The 13716-nt window shown below is 51.3% G+C and overlaps 1 protein-coding gene across 4 annotated transcripts in view; it reads right to left on the bottom strand.

Annotated features, from left to right (window-relative positions):
• Positions 1-13716, bottom strand: part of TRAPPC9 (trafficking protein particle complex subunit 9) — a 386986-nt gene that overhangs the window by 81896 nt on the left and 291374 nt on the right. For 3 of the 4 annotated variants that reach the window (XM_061123133.1, XM_061123135.1, XM_061123134.1), the window contains one exon: positions 8392-8483. The exons of the other annotated variant lie outside the window; for it this stretch is intronic. In XM_061123133.1, the coding sequence (XP_060979116.1) occupies positions 8392-8483 (92 nt within the window). The remainder of the gene's footprint in view (positions 1-8391; positions 8484-13716) is intronic. 4 annotated transcript variants of the gene reach the window in all.

Below are 13716 nucleotides of genomic sequence, written 5' to 3'. Positions count from 1 at the left end.
TAAAATCCTAAGCAAATTGGGAAGGTAGAGCCAGGTGACACCTTTCAACTCAATACACTTAAAACAAGGAATAAGCCGCCTTTCTAAATGTCCACGGAGTAGTCAGACACAAAAAATTAACCACCAAGAAATCTCAGTGAATTCTAAGAGGTGAGAATAGTACTAAACTATTAGAAAGTCATAACAAAATGGGAAAACAAAAAGGCTGTGTTTTAAACAACCCTTGAGATAAAGACGAAACAAACTAAAATCACAGAATGCCTGAAAATATCCAACATGAGAAATTTTAATACCAGAATATGGTTAAAGCCATACTACAGGAAACGGAAATGGAAATCATAGGAAAATTCATAACCCCACAAAACTATACTAATAGTAGGAAATTTTAAATGAATGATTTAAATGTCCAACCCAGTAAGTGAGGGAAAAATAATATAAACTGAAATCAGGCAAAAAGAAAAAAAATTAATAAAGATAGAAGAATTATTGAATTAGAAAAGAGAGAGGGGATATAATTAATGAAGAAAGTAGATCATGTGTTAGCTTGCTCAGTCAAGAAAAAAAAAAGAAACAAAATTATATAAAAGAAGCAAAAATGGGGGGGGGGGGGGGACTCAAAAAGGCAGTTAAAGACCTAGAGAAGTTTTCTTTTTTAAAAAGTAAGCCACACAAGCTCTTACTGAAGTCAGAAAAATATATATGGAAGATGTTCAATGGGTATAGGGTTGATTTTACAAAACAAAAAAATTCTACAGATCTTTGACATAATAATAAAAATAGAGTTAACACACTGAACTGCACCCTTGGTTAAGATGGCAAATTTGTATTATGTGATTTTTTACCACAATATTTAAATAAACAAAGGAACAAATGCAAGAAAAAGACACTGGAGAGGATTATCCAAGCCAATATTAAAATACACTGTAAACTTACAATAAACATACAAGGATATTACTGGTTAGTGGATAGACAGATTAATGGAAGAGAATTCAAAGATTTTCCTAAGCATATGAGAAAATGGCATTGCTTATTTATGAAGACAGATTATTTATTAAGTACCTTGTGGATAAGTAGGCAGTTTTCTGGAAAAAGAAAAGGTGGATCCATGCCTCACTCCTCACACCTTAAGAAATTCCAGATAAATAAAAGATTTCAATGTTAAAACAACTGAGTCCATGAAAATAATTTTTTTAAATGTAAGCTAAATGAGGAAAGTCTTTCCAAGTATGATATAAAAATATAAGGTGTGTTTGTTTTTTTTTAAAGAGATTGCCAAATTTAAATAAGTAATTTCCAGCTTGACTCACTCCTGGGAGCACTAGAATACTTATAAGGATATTTGTTGCAACAACATATATAATAGCAAAAGATGCTAAGGGTCCATCAAAAGATGGGTAAATGAATTACACACATCTTACCCGGGGTTACAAAGACTGCTGCAGCTCCATATGGAGCTGTGTATCTACATACGGAAGGAGACCCAGCCTGTGTCATTAAGCGAGAAAGGAGAGTTGCAGAAAGTTCTCCCAAGATCCCCAGGGGGGAAAACACACACACTCTGCATGTTTTTTCTTCTTCTATAAATTTCCCCCCTTTTTAATCACTTTACATATTTATATTTGGCAGAGGGGCCAAAGAGACAATGATTCAGCCCCGTGGCCTCCCTGAACCCATCACGAGGCCAGCCAGGCTTCAGACCAGATGACCACTCGCCACCGCACCAGGGAGGGGTCTTCAGCCCATCAGCCTCTGCTGCTGACAAGCGCTCCGTCGTGTCCGACTCTGTGTGACCCTATGGACTGCAGCCCCCCAGGCTCCTCTGCCCACGGGATTCTCCAGGCAAGAATACTGGAGTGGGTGGTCATTTCCTTCTCCAGGGGGATCTCCCCAGCCCAAGGATCATATCTGGGTTTCTGGCGCCTGGGACTCACCAAAGTCTGGTTAACCTGGCCCCACACACCCGGCCTGGTCAGCGGGCCTGAGTGCTGGCCCTCTTCCCGGGCTCAGCTGTTTGGAGACGTGGGCCATGAGGGAGAACGCACAGCCCAGCACTGTCACTAAATTAACTCAACAGGAGACGGAGGTCAGCAGGCAGCTCAGCCGCCAGGGAAGCCTGGGCGACACACAGTCGTTTGAGTCTGAAGACACAAGTGTGGCCATTCGCCCACGAATCTCATGACATAAACAAACTGATGATCCCCCACCGAGACCTCCAGGTACCAGCTCAATGAGAGGACGTTCTGCAGGACTTGGGGCGCATCTCCCCGAGAGCCCCGGGAGGGCAGGAGCAGCCGGAGCTCGGGCACAGGACAGGCTGGTTGCCTGGCACACCTGAGTCCAGACTCCTGGGCAGAGGTGGACGATGCACAAGGGGCCACTGAGGCAGATGGAGCAACATTCAGACACGACGAACCCACAGCACCCTGCAGTGGTTCTGTCCCCGGGGAGGCCCGTGAGCCTCATCGGGGCTGTGGGCTGTGCTTCATCCCAAGCCCACCCCTTTGGACAGGTGGCTGCAGGTGTCAGGCTCCAGGGCTGCCTCTGGCCGCTGCTTCCAGGACAGCCGGCAAGCACACCAGGCTGCATGGGGATGGTCTGTTGACCGACCTGGGCTCCTCTACCTGCATCAGACCAGCAGGGATCAAGTCTAACTTACCTGGGTGCAGATAGACAGATCCACCCATCCAGGAATCTGTGTATTCCCTGTAACTTTATGCAACAAACACCCCACGAGTCTGTTTCCTAATTTGTAACAGTTCAGTTCGGTCTCTCAGTCACGTCCAACTCTTTGCGATCCCATGGACTGCAGCACGCCAGGCTTCCCTGTCCATCACCAACTCCCGGAGCTTGCTCAAACTCATGTCCATTGAGTCAGTGATGTCATCCAACCATCTCATCCTCTGTCGTCCCCTTCTCCTGCCTTCAATCTTTCCCAGCCTCAGGGTCTTTTCCAATGAGTCAATTCTTTGCACCAGGTGGCCAAAGTATTGGAGTTTCAGCTTCAGTATCGGTCCTTCCAATGAATATTCAGGACTGATTTCCTTTAGGATGGACTGGTTGGATCTCCTTGCAGTCCAAGGGACTCTCAAGATTCTTCTCCAACACCACAGTTCAAAAGCTTCAATTCTTCAGCGCTCAGCTTTCTTTATGGCCCAACTCTCATACCCATACATGACTATTGGAAAAACCATAGCTTTGACAAGACTGACCTTTGCTGGCAAAGTAATGACTCTGCTTTTTAATATGCTGTCTAGGTTGGTCATAGCTTTTCTTCCAAGGAACAAACGTCTTTTAATTTCATGGCTGCAATCACAATCTTCAGTGATTTTGGAGCCCAAGAAAATAAAGTCAGCCACTGTTTCCACTGTTTCCCCATCTATTTGGCATGAAGTGATGGGACTGGATATCATGATCTTAGTTTTCTGAATGTTGAGCTTTAAGCCAACTTTTTCCCTCTCCTCTTTCACTTTCATTAAGAGGCTCTTTAGTTCTTCTTCACTTTCTGCCATAAGGGTGGTGTCATCTGCATAGCTGAGGTTATTGATATTTCTCCCAACAATCTTGATTCCAGCTTGTGCTTCCTCCAATCCAGCGTTTCTCATGATGTACCCTGCATATAAGTTAAATAAGCAAGGTGACAATATACAGCCTTGACGTACTCCTTTTCCTATTTGGAACCAGTCTGTTGTTCCACGTCCAGTTCTAACTGTTCCTTCCTGACCTGCATACAGATTTCTCAAAAGGCAGGTCAGGTGGTCTGGTATCCCCATCTCTTTCAGAATTTTCCACAGTTTATTGTGATCCACACAGTCAAAGGCCTTGGCATAGTCAATAAAGCAGAAATATATGTTTTTCTGGAACTCTCTTGCTTTTTCGATGATCCAAAGAGGATGCCAACGGATGTTGGCAATTTGATCTCTGGTTCCTCTGCCTTTTCTAAAACCAGCTTGAATATCTGCAAGTTCACGGTTCACGTATTGCTGAAACCTGGCTTGGAGAATTTTGAGCATTACTTTACTAGCATGTGAGATGAGTGCAACTGTGTGGTAGTTTGAGCATTCTTTGGCATTTCCTTTCTTTGGGATTAGAATTTGGCCTTGGAGTACAGAATGAAGCAGGGCAAAGGCTAATAAGAGTTTTGCCAAGAGAACACACTGGTCATAACAAACACCCTCTTCCAACAACACAAGAGAAGACTCTACACATGGACATCACCTGATGGCCAACACTGAAATCAGATTGATTATATTCTTTGCAGCCAAAGATGGAGAAGCTCTATACAGTCAGCAAAAACAAGACTGGGAGCTGACTGTGGCTCATATCATGAACTCCTTATTGCCAAATTCAGATTTAAATTGAAGAAAGTGGGGAAAACCACTAAACCATTCAGGTATGACCTAAATCAAATCCCTTATGATTATACAGTGGAAGTGACAGATAGATTTAAGGGACTAGATCTGATAAACAGAGTGCCTGATGAACAGAGGTTCATGACATTGTACAGGAGACAGGGATCAAGACCACCCCCAGGAAAAAGAAATGCAAAAAAGCAAAATGGCTGTCTGAGGAGGCCTTACAAATAGCTCTGAAAAGAAGAGAATTTAACTCAGATGACCATTATATCTACTACTGTGGGCAAGAATCCCTTAGAAGAAATGGAATAGACCTGATAGTCAACAAAAGAGTCCAAAATGCAGTACTTGGGTGCAATCTCAAAAACTACAGGATGATCTCTGTTCATTTCCAAGGCAAACCATTCAACATTACAGTAATCCAAGTCTATGCCCCGACCAGTAGTGTGGAAGAAGCTGAAGCCGAACAGTTCTATGAAGACCTTATAAGACCCTCTAGAACTAGCACCCAATTTGTAACAGGGGGATGGTAATTATGACCTGAAGACTTGCACAGGTCAGACAGACCACAGAGAGAGTTTAGGCACAGTGTCTTGCTCCCCAATGAGGGCATTCGGTTCTCTGGGGCACAGCAGTGGGCGGCGCCGCCTGGCCGCTGTCTCCCAGACGGGCATCCCCTCGTGCCCACAAGAGCTTCCTGCACATCACAGCTCGGCACTGGGGTGGGGGCTTGCTCAGCGATTATCTGGAGGACCTGAAAGCATCCCCTCCATGGTGTAGCCAACACCTGACCGGGACCCACCAGCGCAGACCAGGCGCTGTGCATCTGAGAAGCCGTGAGGAGGACAGTGCTGTCAGCTGGGGAGGGAGACAGGGCGGAGCCATGGGACAATCAAATCAGTGTGAGAAACTGCTCGGTCATTAGTCACCACCGCCCGGTATCCATGGAAACAACTGGAGCCGGCCCTCAACACAGGCCATCAGGAGGCTCCCACCCTCGTGGGAGCGCAGCCTCCCCCAGCCCACAGTCTGCTCCCAGAGAACGGAGACAGGAGGCAGCCGACTAGGGGTCCTGCCCCAGGCCCCTCCCCAGCCCTGCCCTCTGTCCCACCTTGCCCTGGGATGCTCTGCAGAAGGAATGCACACAGTCCTGGGGCCACCCCAGAATCCAGCCCAGAACCTGGCTTCCTCTCCTCCAGGACCCCCACACGACATCAGTCCCGGTGGTCTCCACTGCCCCGGGCCCAGTCCGCTCTTAGAGGGAAGGGACAGACTCTCGCCGCATCATAGGCCTCTCCTCAAACCTTGCCTTTGCACCTCCAGTTTACAAATGGGAGACCCAGGCCCAGAGAAATTGCCGACTTGCCCAAGGATGGTGCCCCATGAGGAAGCAGCAGAGCCAGGACTGAGATGCGTGGTGGGTTCTGTCAGCAGGCCCCCTGTGACCAGTGATGCTAACACAGACGCTGTGCTCTCTGGCACCGGGCCACAGAACAGGAACCGTTTCAGGGTCTCCCTGCAGAGGGTGTGACCCTGAAACACAGAGAAAGCTCTGTGTACAGCCAGTGCAAGTGACTCACGAAACAACAAACACCTCCAAGAAGCAGAAACATCTAGACACCAGAACAAGCAGTAAGTCAGCCTGCAGCCACTTGATGAAATTATAACGAGGACTTGAACGGCAAGTGTAAGACGTGTTTATAACATGAGAAATACTTGTTTTCTCAAGTATTAAAAAAAAAAAAGGACACAGAGTACAAGAACAGTATGATCATCTTGGTGAACAAAATGCAAATTGGGGGATAGCAGAAAGACTTAGAAAGGCACCAAAATGAAATGAAATAGAGACTGGTTTAGGGGACGGAAGAGTGGAAAAAGAAAATTTTTCTCTGTCAAACTTTTCTGATTTGCCCTGCTTTTCTATAGCGAGAATATATTGCTTTTGTGAAGTGAATGAATGGGAAGGTCAAGATTCCAGGGTAAGGAACCTTGCCTCTAAGACACCAGTAGGACAGCCCGAGTGATGCGGAAAGGAGCCGGTGACCCCGAGACGTCGGCTCCATGGCAGAGGTGACAGGGAGCAGGGAGGTGGCATGCGCTGGGGCCAGGGATGAAGACCCCACCCCAATGCAGATGGGTGGTGGGCCAGGGAGGCCAGCCCCAGGCAGGAGGTGGGCAGACAAAACGCACAACCGCACTTCTTGGCCCCTGCCCTGGAACTACGCTCTACAGGGTGGGAAAGTCACCTCAGAAACTCAGGCTCCCACAACGCCCACGGCACTATCAATGGTCAAAAGTCACACATCCACTCGACAAAACAGCCCAAGAGCCTTAAAAATCACACGTCTTTTGACTTCATAACTCCAAAACGAGCAAGCCAAGGAAAATCAGAGAAAAATGCGTGCAGACGGATGTTCCCCAGAAACTGCCAAACATGGCGACACTTAAACTTATCATGACACGGAACAGGAAGATATCACGCGGTGTTTCTGGGGCACGTGGACCCTCAGAGACAGGACCCGGGCTGCACGGGACGCTGCTGGGGCCTGGAAGTGCTGGGCAGGGCTGCCGGCCATTGTGGGTGCCGCCCACAAGCCCTCCCGGAGGAAACGCCTTTGAGTCCTGGTTCTATGGTGTAACAACTCATGCATCTTCTCCAGGATAAAATCCTTAATACCAGCACTCGTGTGCACATGACACACGACAAGGAAAACACCTGTAAGGAGACCAACGCAAATCCAGCAAGGTGTCCCCACTCCCATCTCTGGAAGGAGTCCAACCCTGAGGACCCTCCAACTTGGCCAGTGCCTTGGAGCACTCCCTTCTTTTGACTGACTCGATGTCTGAATACACACTTTGTGTCACTGTTTCCCAGGGCTGGATCCCCGGGGGCAGGAGGGCTGGGTGTCCGACCCTCCTCAGCTGGCACACCCGGTGCAAGTCGCTGTCTGAGCCCAGGTCACCAAGAGACAAGGCCCTGCGAGCTAGGATAGGGAGGGACACCCTGGGAGGTGCAAACTGGGACACGCTCTGCAGAAACACCACCCACCTCCTCTCACTTGGGCTGGACCAGCGAGGCAGGCAGATTCCGAGGAAGGAGCCCCGGGTGTCGGGCTCAGCCCATTCACAGCTGCCATGTCGGCGCCGCTCACCGGACCCCCAACAACCTTCACCCAAGAGTGGGCAGCTCCGGGCAGCCTGAGGGGTTCTCACAAACTGAAGACCAATGAGGGAACACAAGGGGAGAGGACTGTCTTTCTCCTCCAGCCCCTGGGGTAATTCTCCTGTGCCTCTAGAGTGCAAAAATGGGGAGGTTGAGCTAATCAGTTAACTGGAGTAAAGACCAGATACTGACTCACAACAGTCTCTGGGTTAAAGCAGAGAAAGAAGGCATATCCATGATTGTCTGCATCTGACCCAGCACAGATGACGGGATCATTTCCAGAGAAAAATACAGACTCTCATTTCAACAACAATTCTACATTTGAGCTTGTTTCTCAACAAAATTTCTCCACTGCTATTTCGGAAGGCACAGACTGGGGTGAAAGCTCCAGGTGCGACAGGCAGCGAGCGTTCACACACCTTGTTCTAGGTGCCACCTCCCAGCACTCTCTCGGGCCGAGTACCGGGGTGAGTTAAGGTGTTTACCAAACAAACTCAGAGCTCATCCAGCAGAGAGGAGGAATCACCCCTGGCTCCCTCCCACCACCCCATCACTCGAGGAGCAGAAGCATCTGTAGAAGCCACACCCACACAGACACCGTAAGTGCCACCACGGAGGACGCGGGTTCCGCAGCAAGGGGACCCGAGCGCACGTCCGCATCGTCACCACGCCTGAGCTCAGAGGGCAGCAGCCTGGCCCCAAGGCTGTGCTGACCGGACACCCGCGGACCGAGCTCGGGAGAGACGCAGACGTCCACGCGACGGTGAGCTCCCCTCCCGGCCCGGTTCCCCGAAGACCTCGGCACACAGCACCCGACATGAGCCCGCGAGTTCTGAGCAGAGGCGCGCGCACCCAGAGGTGACGGGCAGTACTCACCCCACAGCAGAGGGGCCAGCTGCAAGTGCTCCAAGACCAGCTGGTTCAGGAGGCCCTCCACACTCGCCTCGCCCGTGCGCTTCAGAGATGGGTGAGTGTCGTTAAGGAAAACTCCGCGACCGCCAAGCCCGGGGCCCGGAGGAGAGGTTCTAGAAGTTCCTTGACAGACAGGGAACCCTCCAGAGCAGGTGAACGCCCCCCTCCTCTCAAGGGATGGTCAAATGTGTGGGAAACAGATGTGTCAAGGGCCTCTCCCCTCTCCCCCGGCTCTCCACCACCAAATCTGATAAATTGAGCTGTTGTGTGAAGAAGAGAAGTCCACCTAGATAGGTTCAATCCAGCAGCTGTTCTTGCTGGGGGAAATAAAGAAGAGGGAAGGTTGTTTTTCCTAAAGAGCGTGCAAACTGTGGCTCAGTGTTCAATACAGCCCAACGTGTTTCTCTACACGTGTCGGCTTCATGCTGCTTTCACGTCTGTCGCGTTATACATCTTGATGTAATTACACATATTATTACGAATGGGCCCACTTAGGCAAGTTCATAATCGAGGAAGTCATACTGCCTCTCAGCAAGTATCAGTGGATGAAGAAATTGGGTTTAGAAGTGCAGAAAATAGATGTCTCCAAGGTGCTAATATTAAACAGCCCGTGTGGTCCTCAGAAACGCAGCTGTAAACTGCTTTCCCTTTTCCGACATAAATGAAAGCCCCAGCATTTAAGCCGCAATCAAAAGGGAAGACTATAGCTCCTGACACTCTCTAGTGACCGGGGAAGTGGGGAGAATCCCATTACTTTCTTCCTGTAGCAAGTTGACTGCACTCAACAAACACACAGTGTGTGTCTGAAACAAGCGAGGCATGGTGAGAAGCACTCAGCACGCTAAAATGACCGGACATGAACCTTAAATTTGGGAGGCTCCCATTCCAACAAGGATGACAACGCAGGAACAGACCATTGCACTTGTCAAGCCTGAGGACAGCCATGTCAGGATGGAGCCAGGCAGGCAGAGCAGATGGGCCGGGGCGGGCAGCGAGGGGCGCCAAGGCCCAGAGGGAACGAAGACCAGAGTTCCGGGGTCCCTCCTGCCAGGGCCCAAGAGGGCCAGCTGGCCGCACACGGCAATGGGTCTGAGACTGGAGCTCGGGCCAAGCTGCTGGCATCCAGGGCACTCAGGAGCCCCTACCTACCTACCTCTCCAGTCCTGCCACCGCCCCCCCCTCCAAGGCCTTCTTCCTGTTTCCACTCTTCCAAAATACACGTGCCTTCTTGGAATTCCAGTCTCCACATTCTATGCTCTTTGCCTGGAAACAGTTTTCCCTGCCCTCTTCCGCCTCCTCACTATACTCATCCTTTAACTCTCACCTCAGACCTCGCTCCTCCAGGAAGGCTTCCCTGAGCTGTCTCTGCTCCGAAGGCCCTCGGCTTCCCCACTAGACGTGTGTGTCTCCCGCTATCTGGCTTCACCACTGGCCTGTCACTCGTGCAAGGCAGAGCCCTCCTGGTGGCGTCTGGACCAGTGCCCCAGTCCCTGTGGCTGCTCCATGAACACTGGTGACTAAATGCACGCCAGCATGAGTCAGCGTCCCAGGTACGTGGTGCAGGGGCCACGTGTGTGTGCGCGTTTTCTGTCTTCTCTCCTGACCCTCTGGGGGTTATTTTCACTTACATGAAATTAAGACTTCAGAATACAGCAGATTACTGCCTCTTGTTTAAAAAAAAAAAAAAAGAAAATCATGGCAGGCTTTTGAGGCTGACCACACATGGCGCTTGAAGAACAGAAATAGTGCCTGACGAACATGGCCAGGATGCAGAGCTCTGAAATGATTAGTTAGAAGAGCGAGTAAGCGAGTGAGTAATCACAAAGTTGCCAAGTGGCACTGGGGCTTTGGAAGCCATTCTAATAGCATATTTCTGTATTAATTTGCTTTCGGACATGAGCCATAAAATTATACAGCTGAGCTAATAAAGCCAATTACCTGCATGGCCGTCCCCCTCCCCTTCGGCCCCATAAGCCACCAAAACAGCCTTGTGTCTGAGCCTGGAGACATGAACACAGCCCTGGCTGATCAGTCAGCTACTGAGACCTTAATCAGCCACTCTCACAGCCCGGGTGACAATGTCATAGTGAGGACAGTGGACGTGGCATTGGCTGCTCTTTCTTAAATACACGGACTCTGGCATTTGGGGCAAGAGGTCAATAAAGAATGATGACGATGACGATAATTCCTATCACTACTTCTGCTGTAAAGAGAGTATTTCCAAAGTGAGTCCCATGAGGGAGGCTCAGTGTTTAACATGGATCTTCTCAGTTTAAAAATACTTGCTATTTTCAAATTAAGGCTTGAGAATGTGGTGGGTATAAGACAGGGACTATTATTTCCATCTCAGAGATTTAAAAAAAAAAAACAAAACCTCAGGCCCATGGGGATAAGAAGAAAAGAGAACACAGCTAGGAAGTGGCAGGATTGAACCCATCCCACCCTGGAGCCCATGATATTGCTCCCACTTTCAGACACTTTGTTATAAATACTGCACTGACTCCTCACACAAACCTGGAAGCTGGGACCTGTGATTCCCCACTTGATAAATGAGGACGCTCAGTGCACAGGGCCTGGGTATGGCCAGGACCCCGTGTGCTCCCAGCAGGAGCATGGCCAGCCTCCCTCCGCCAACCGAGAGGGCACTGTCCATGGTGCTGAAGAGCCTGACTTCCCTGTAAGCCATTCCTAGTCACCTGGGAAGGGCTTCCCCTCTGGCTCCCTGGTGAAGACTATGCCTGCAATATAGCATACGCAGGTTCACTCCCTGGGTCAGGAAGATCCCCTGGAGAAGCGCAGGGCAACCCACTGCAGCATTCTTGCCTGGAGAAACCCATGGATGGAAGAGCCTGGCAGTATGGTCCATGGGGTCACAAAAAGAGCTGGACACAACTTAGTGACTAAAACAACAGTCACCTGGGACACCGCAATTAAGATTCCAAGTCAGCTGATGTGCTCTTGTCCCCAGGATCTGCTCCTGCAGCAGGGCGACCGTGGGCCGCTGCTGGTACCAGTCAGGCTTTGCAGGTCTCCTAGGCACACCCACGAGCACAAACCCATCGGCAAACCCTGCGCACCTGGGACAGAAGAACTCCCAGGCGCCCAGCTCAGTTCCCCCAGCACATGTTTGTCTGACCCCGGGGCCTCCCACAGGCCAATTCTGGCTCTGCCAAGGAGCCACACTGCCCCTTCACAGCGCCCTCTGCGCCTGCAGCTTCCTGCCTCAGCCACAGCTGAGTTCCCTGGAGCCACCTCAGCTCACACCCACCTCTCAGAGGCGGGGAGCCGAGAGGCCCAGGCTGGCCCTTGCTCAGTTTAAACTTCTGCTGCTCCCCTGTGCTCCAACTTGCCAGGCTGATGAGTGGGCAGCCCCAGAGTGGCCAGCATCGAGCACCAGCAGGAGGCCTGCAGGCCACTGCTCAGCGCTGGGCTCCCTGCCTAACTCCCCGGGTAGCACCGGCCACCCCGGGCCATGGGTATTTATGGCCACGACTGTTCCTGCACAAGGCTGCGGTGAGTGCCTGGGGCCAAGGCCAGGCTTCCTGTCTCCAAGTCCCTAATTCAGAGCTGCAGAGCTGGGAGGCTGTAAAAGTCAACTGAACGAGAGCTTCTCCAGGAGTGATGCAGCAGCTTTAAGTGATGACGACCCTGGGCCACAGCTTATCGACCACTCACTCCTGCTCCCTCAGGTCAGGGAGCCCCGTGCTGAGCGCCCGGGCTGTGGGCGCGTGATCCCAGGCCAGGAGGGCTGGCTTGCACCTCGTGCCCCTCCCCCACCAGCGAGAGGCAGAGGACGCGGCTCTTTGGGGACAGAGGGGACACGGGGGTAGCAGAAGTGACGCAGCCCAGCTCTCTGATGGTAGCATCTCTCAGTCCCTTCTTCAAGCCTAAAATCTGCTAGAAGAGAAAGGCTTACACGCTTCAGACCCAGGAAACGAGGAACAACAAATACACCATCGCTTGGGAAGGGTGACTTCCTGGCTCAGAGAGGCCTTGTTCCGCGCCCCTCACAGGCCAGGTTCAGAGCGGGGCCCCTGCACTGGTTCCCCAGGAAACCCGCAGAGCGCAGATGGGGTCAGGCAGCCGGCAGCCCAACGGGAACCCCGACACTCGAGCTTCTCCACTTCAACTCCACACCCTTCAGAGGCCTGGCCGAGAGCCGAGGAGCAGGAGGGAGTGTGCAAGGCAGCCCTGTACACCCTGGCCTCACAGGCCCTCTCGCCCCACTTCCGGGAGTGGGGGGTGCGATCTGCAGAGCCAGGGACGTGATGGACGCCCCACGCCAAGCCAGGGGGTGGAGAGGGGGGCAGGCGGTCATCCCAACCTCCTAAACCGTGTGTGAGCACACTGCCCCAGCTGGAAGCCCTTCAAGCACCCTAGGGATAAAATCCCAGCTCCCTGGCAGGCCATGCAACTTCTCCGCGAGTTTTCCCAGGCTGACCTCTGCCGCGCAGACCTGGAGGCCTCGGTGTGCAGCAGCCAAGCTGAACCACTGGGACCAGTGACAACAGACAGGCTGTTTGCTGCCTTGGGGCCCTGACTCCCGCACCCCTCAGCCTGGAACCCTCTTCGGCCTTGGTCTCCTGGTGACCACCACCCATCTCAAGCCTGAACTTCACTTCATCTAGGACGTCCTCTACAATCCACCCAGCAATCACCCCAGCCAGACCATTATGAATGAACCCTGTGCTTGCATCCGGGGTGTGCGTGTGCCCCCAAGAGCCTTCCTGCCAGTGGGTGGGCCTGGATCCACGCCAGCGTGTCAATACCTATGATGTGGGCTGCGGTAGCTGCTGGGGATGAAAAGACTGACCAGGGTAAGGTCCTCCCTACTTTAAGAAGCCCCATCTATCATGCAAGGATCATATCTTAGGATTATTACCCATCATTGTTAATGACACCTAGTCAAGTATCTATGCAGAGCTGTTTTGTTTACGAATGTCCCCACACACGTCGTCTTGGTTAACCGTCTGTGTGTCATGGGAGCCGTGGATGTGTGTGTGTGTGTCACTAAGTCCTGTCTGACTCTTTGCGACCCCATGGACTGTTGCCCACCAGGCTCCTCTGTCCATGGGAGTTTTCCAGGCAAGAATACTGGGGGCGGGGGTGTGGGGGTGCCACTTCCTTCTTTAGGGGATCTTCCCAATCCAAGGACTGAACTTGCGTCTCCTGCATCAGCAAGCGGATTCTTCACCTCGAAGCCACCAGGGAAGCCCGAGGAAAATGGATATTTGCGTCCAAATCTTGGAAAAACAGCTCCAGAGGCAAGGAAGGTGCAGAAACTTAATA

This window comes from Dama dama, chromosome 21 (genome assembly GCF_033118175.1).
Source record: "Dama dama isolate Ldn47 chromosome 21, ASM3311817v1, whole genome shotgun sequence".
Taxonomy (NCBI): domain Eukaryota; kingdom Metazoa; phylum Chordata; class Mammalia; order Artiodactyla; family Cervidae; genus Dama; species Dama dama.
Note: the sequence above shows the minus strand (reverse complement) of the source record. Positions and strands in the feature narration are given on the sequence as shown.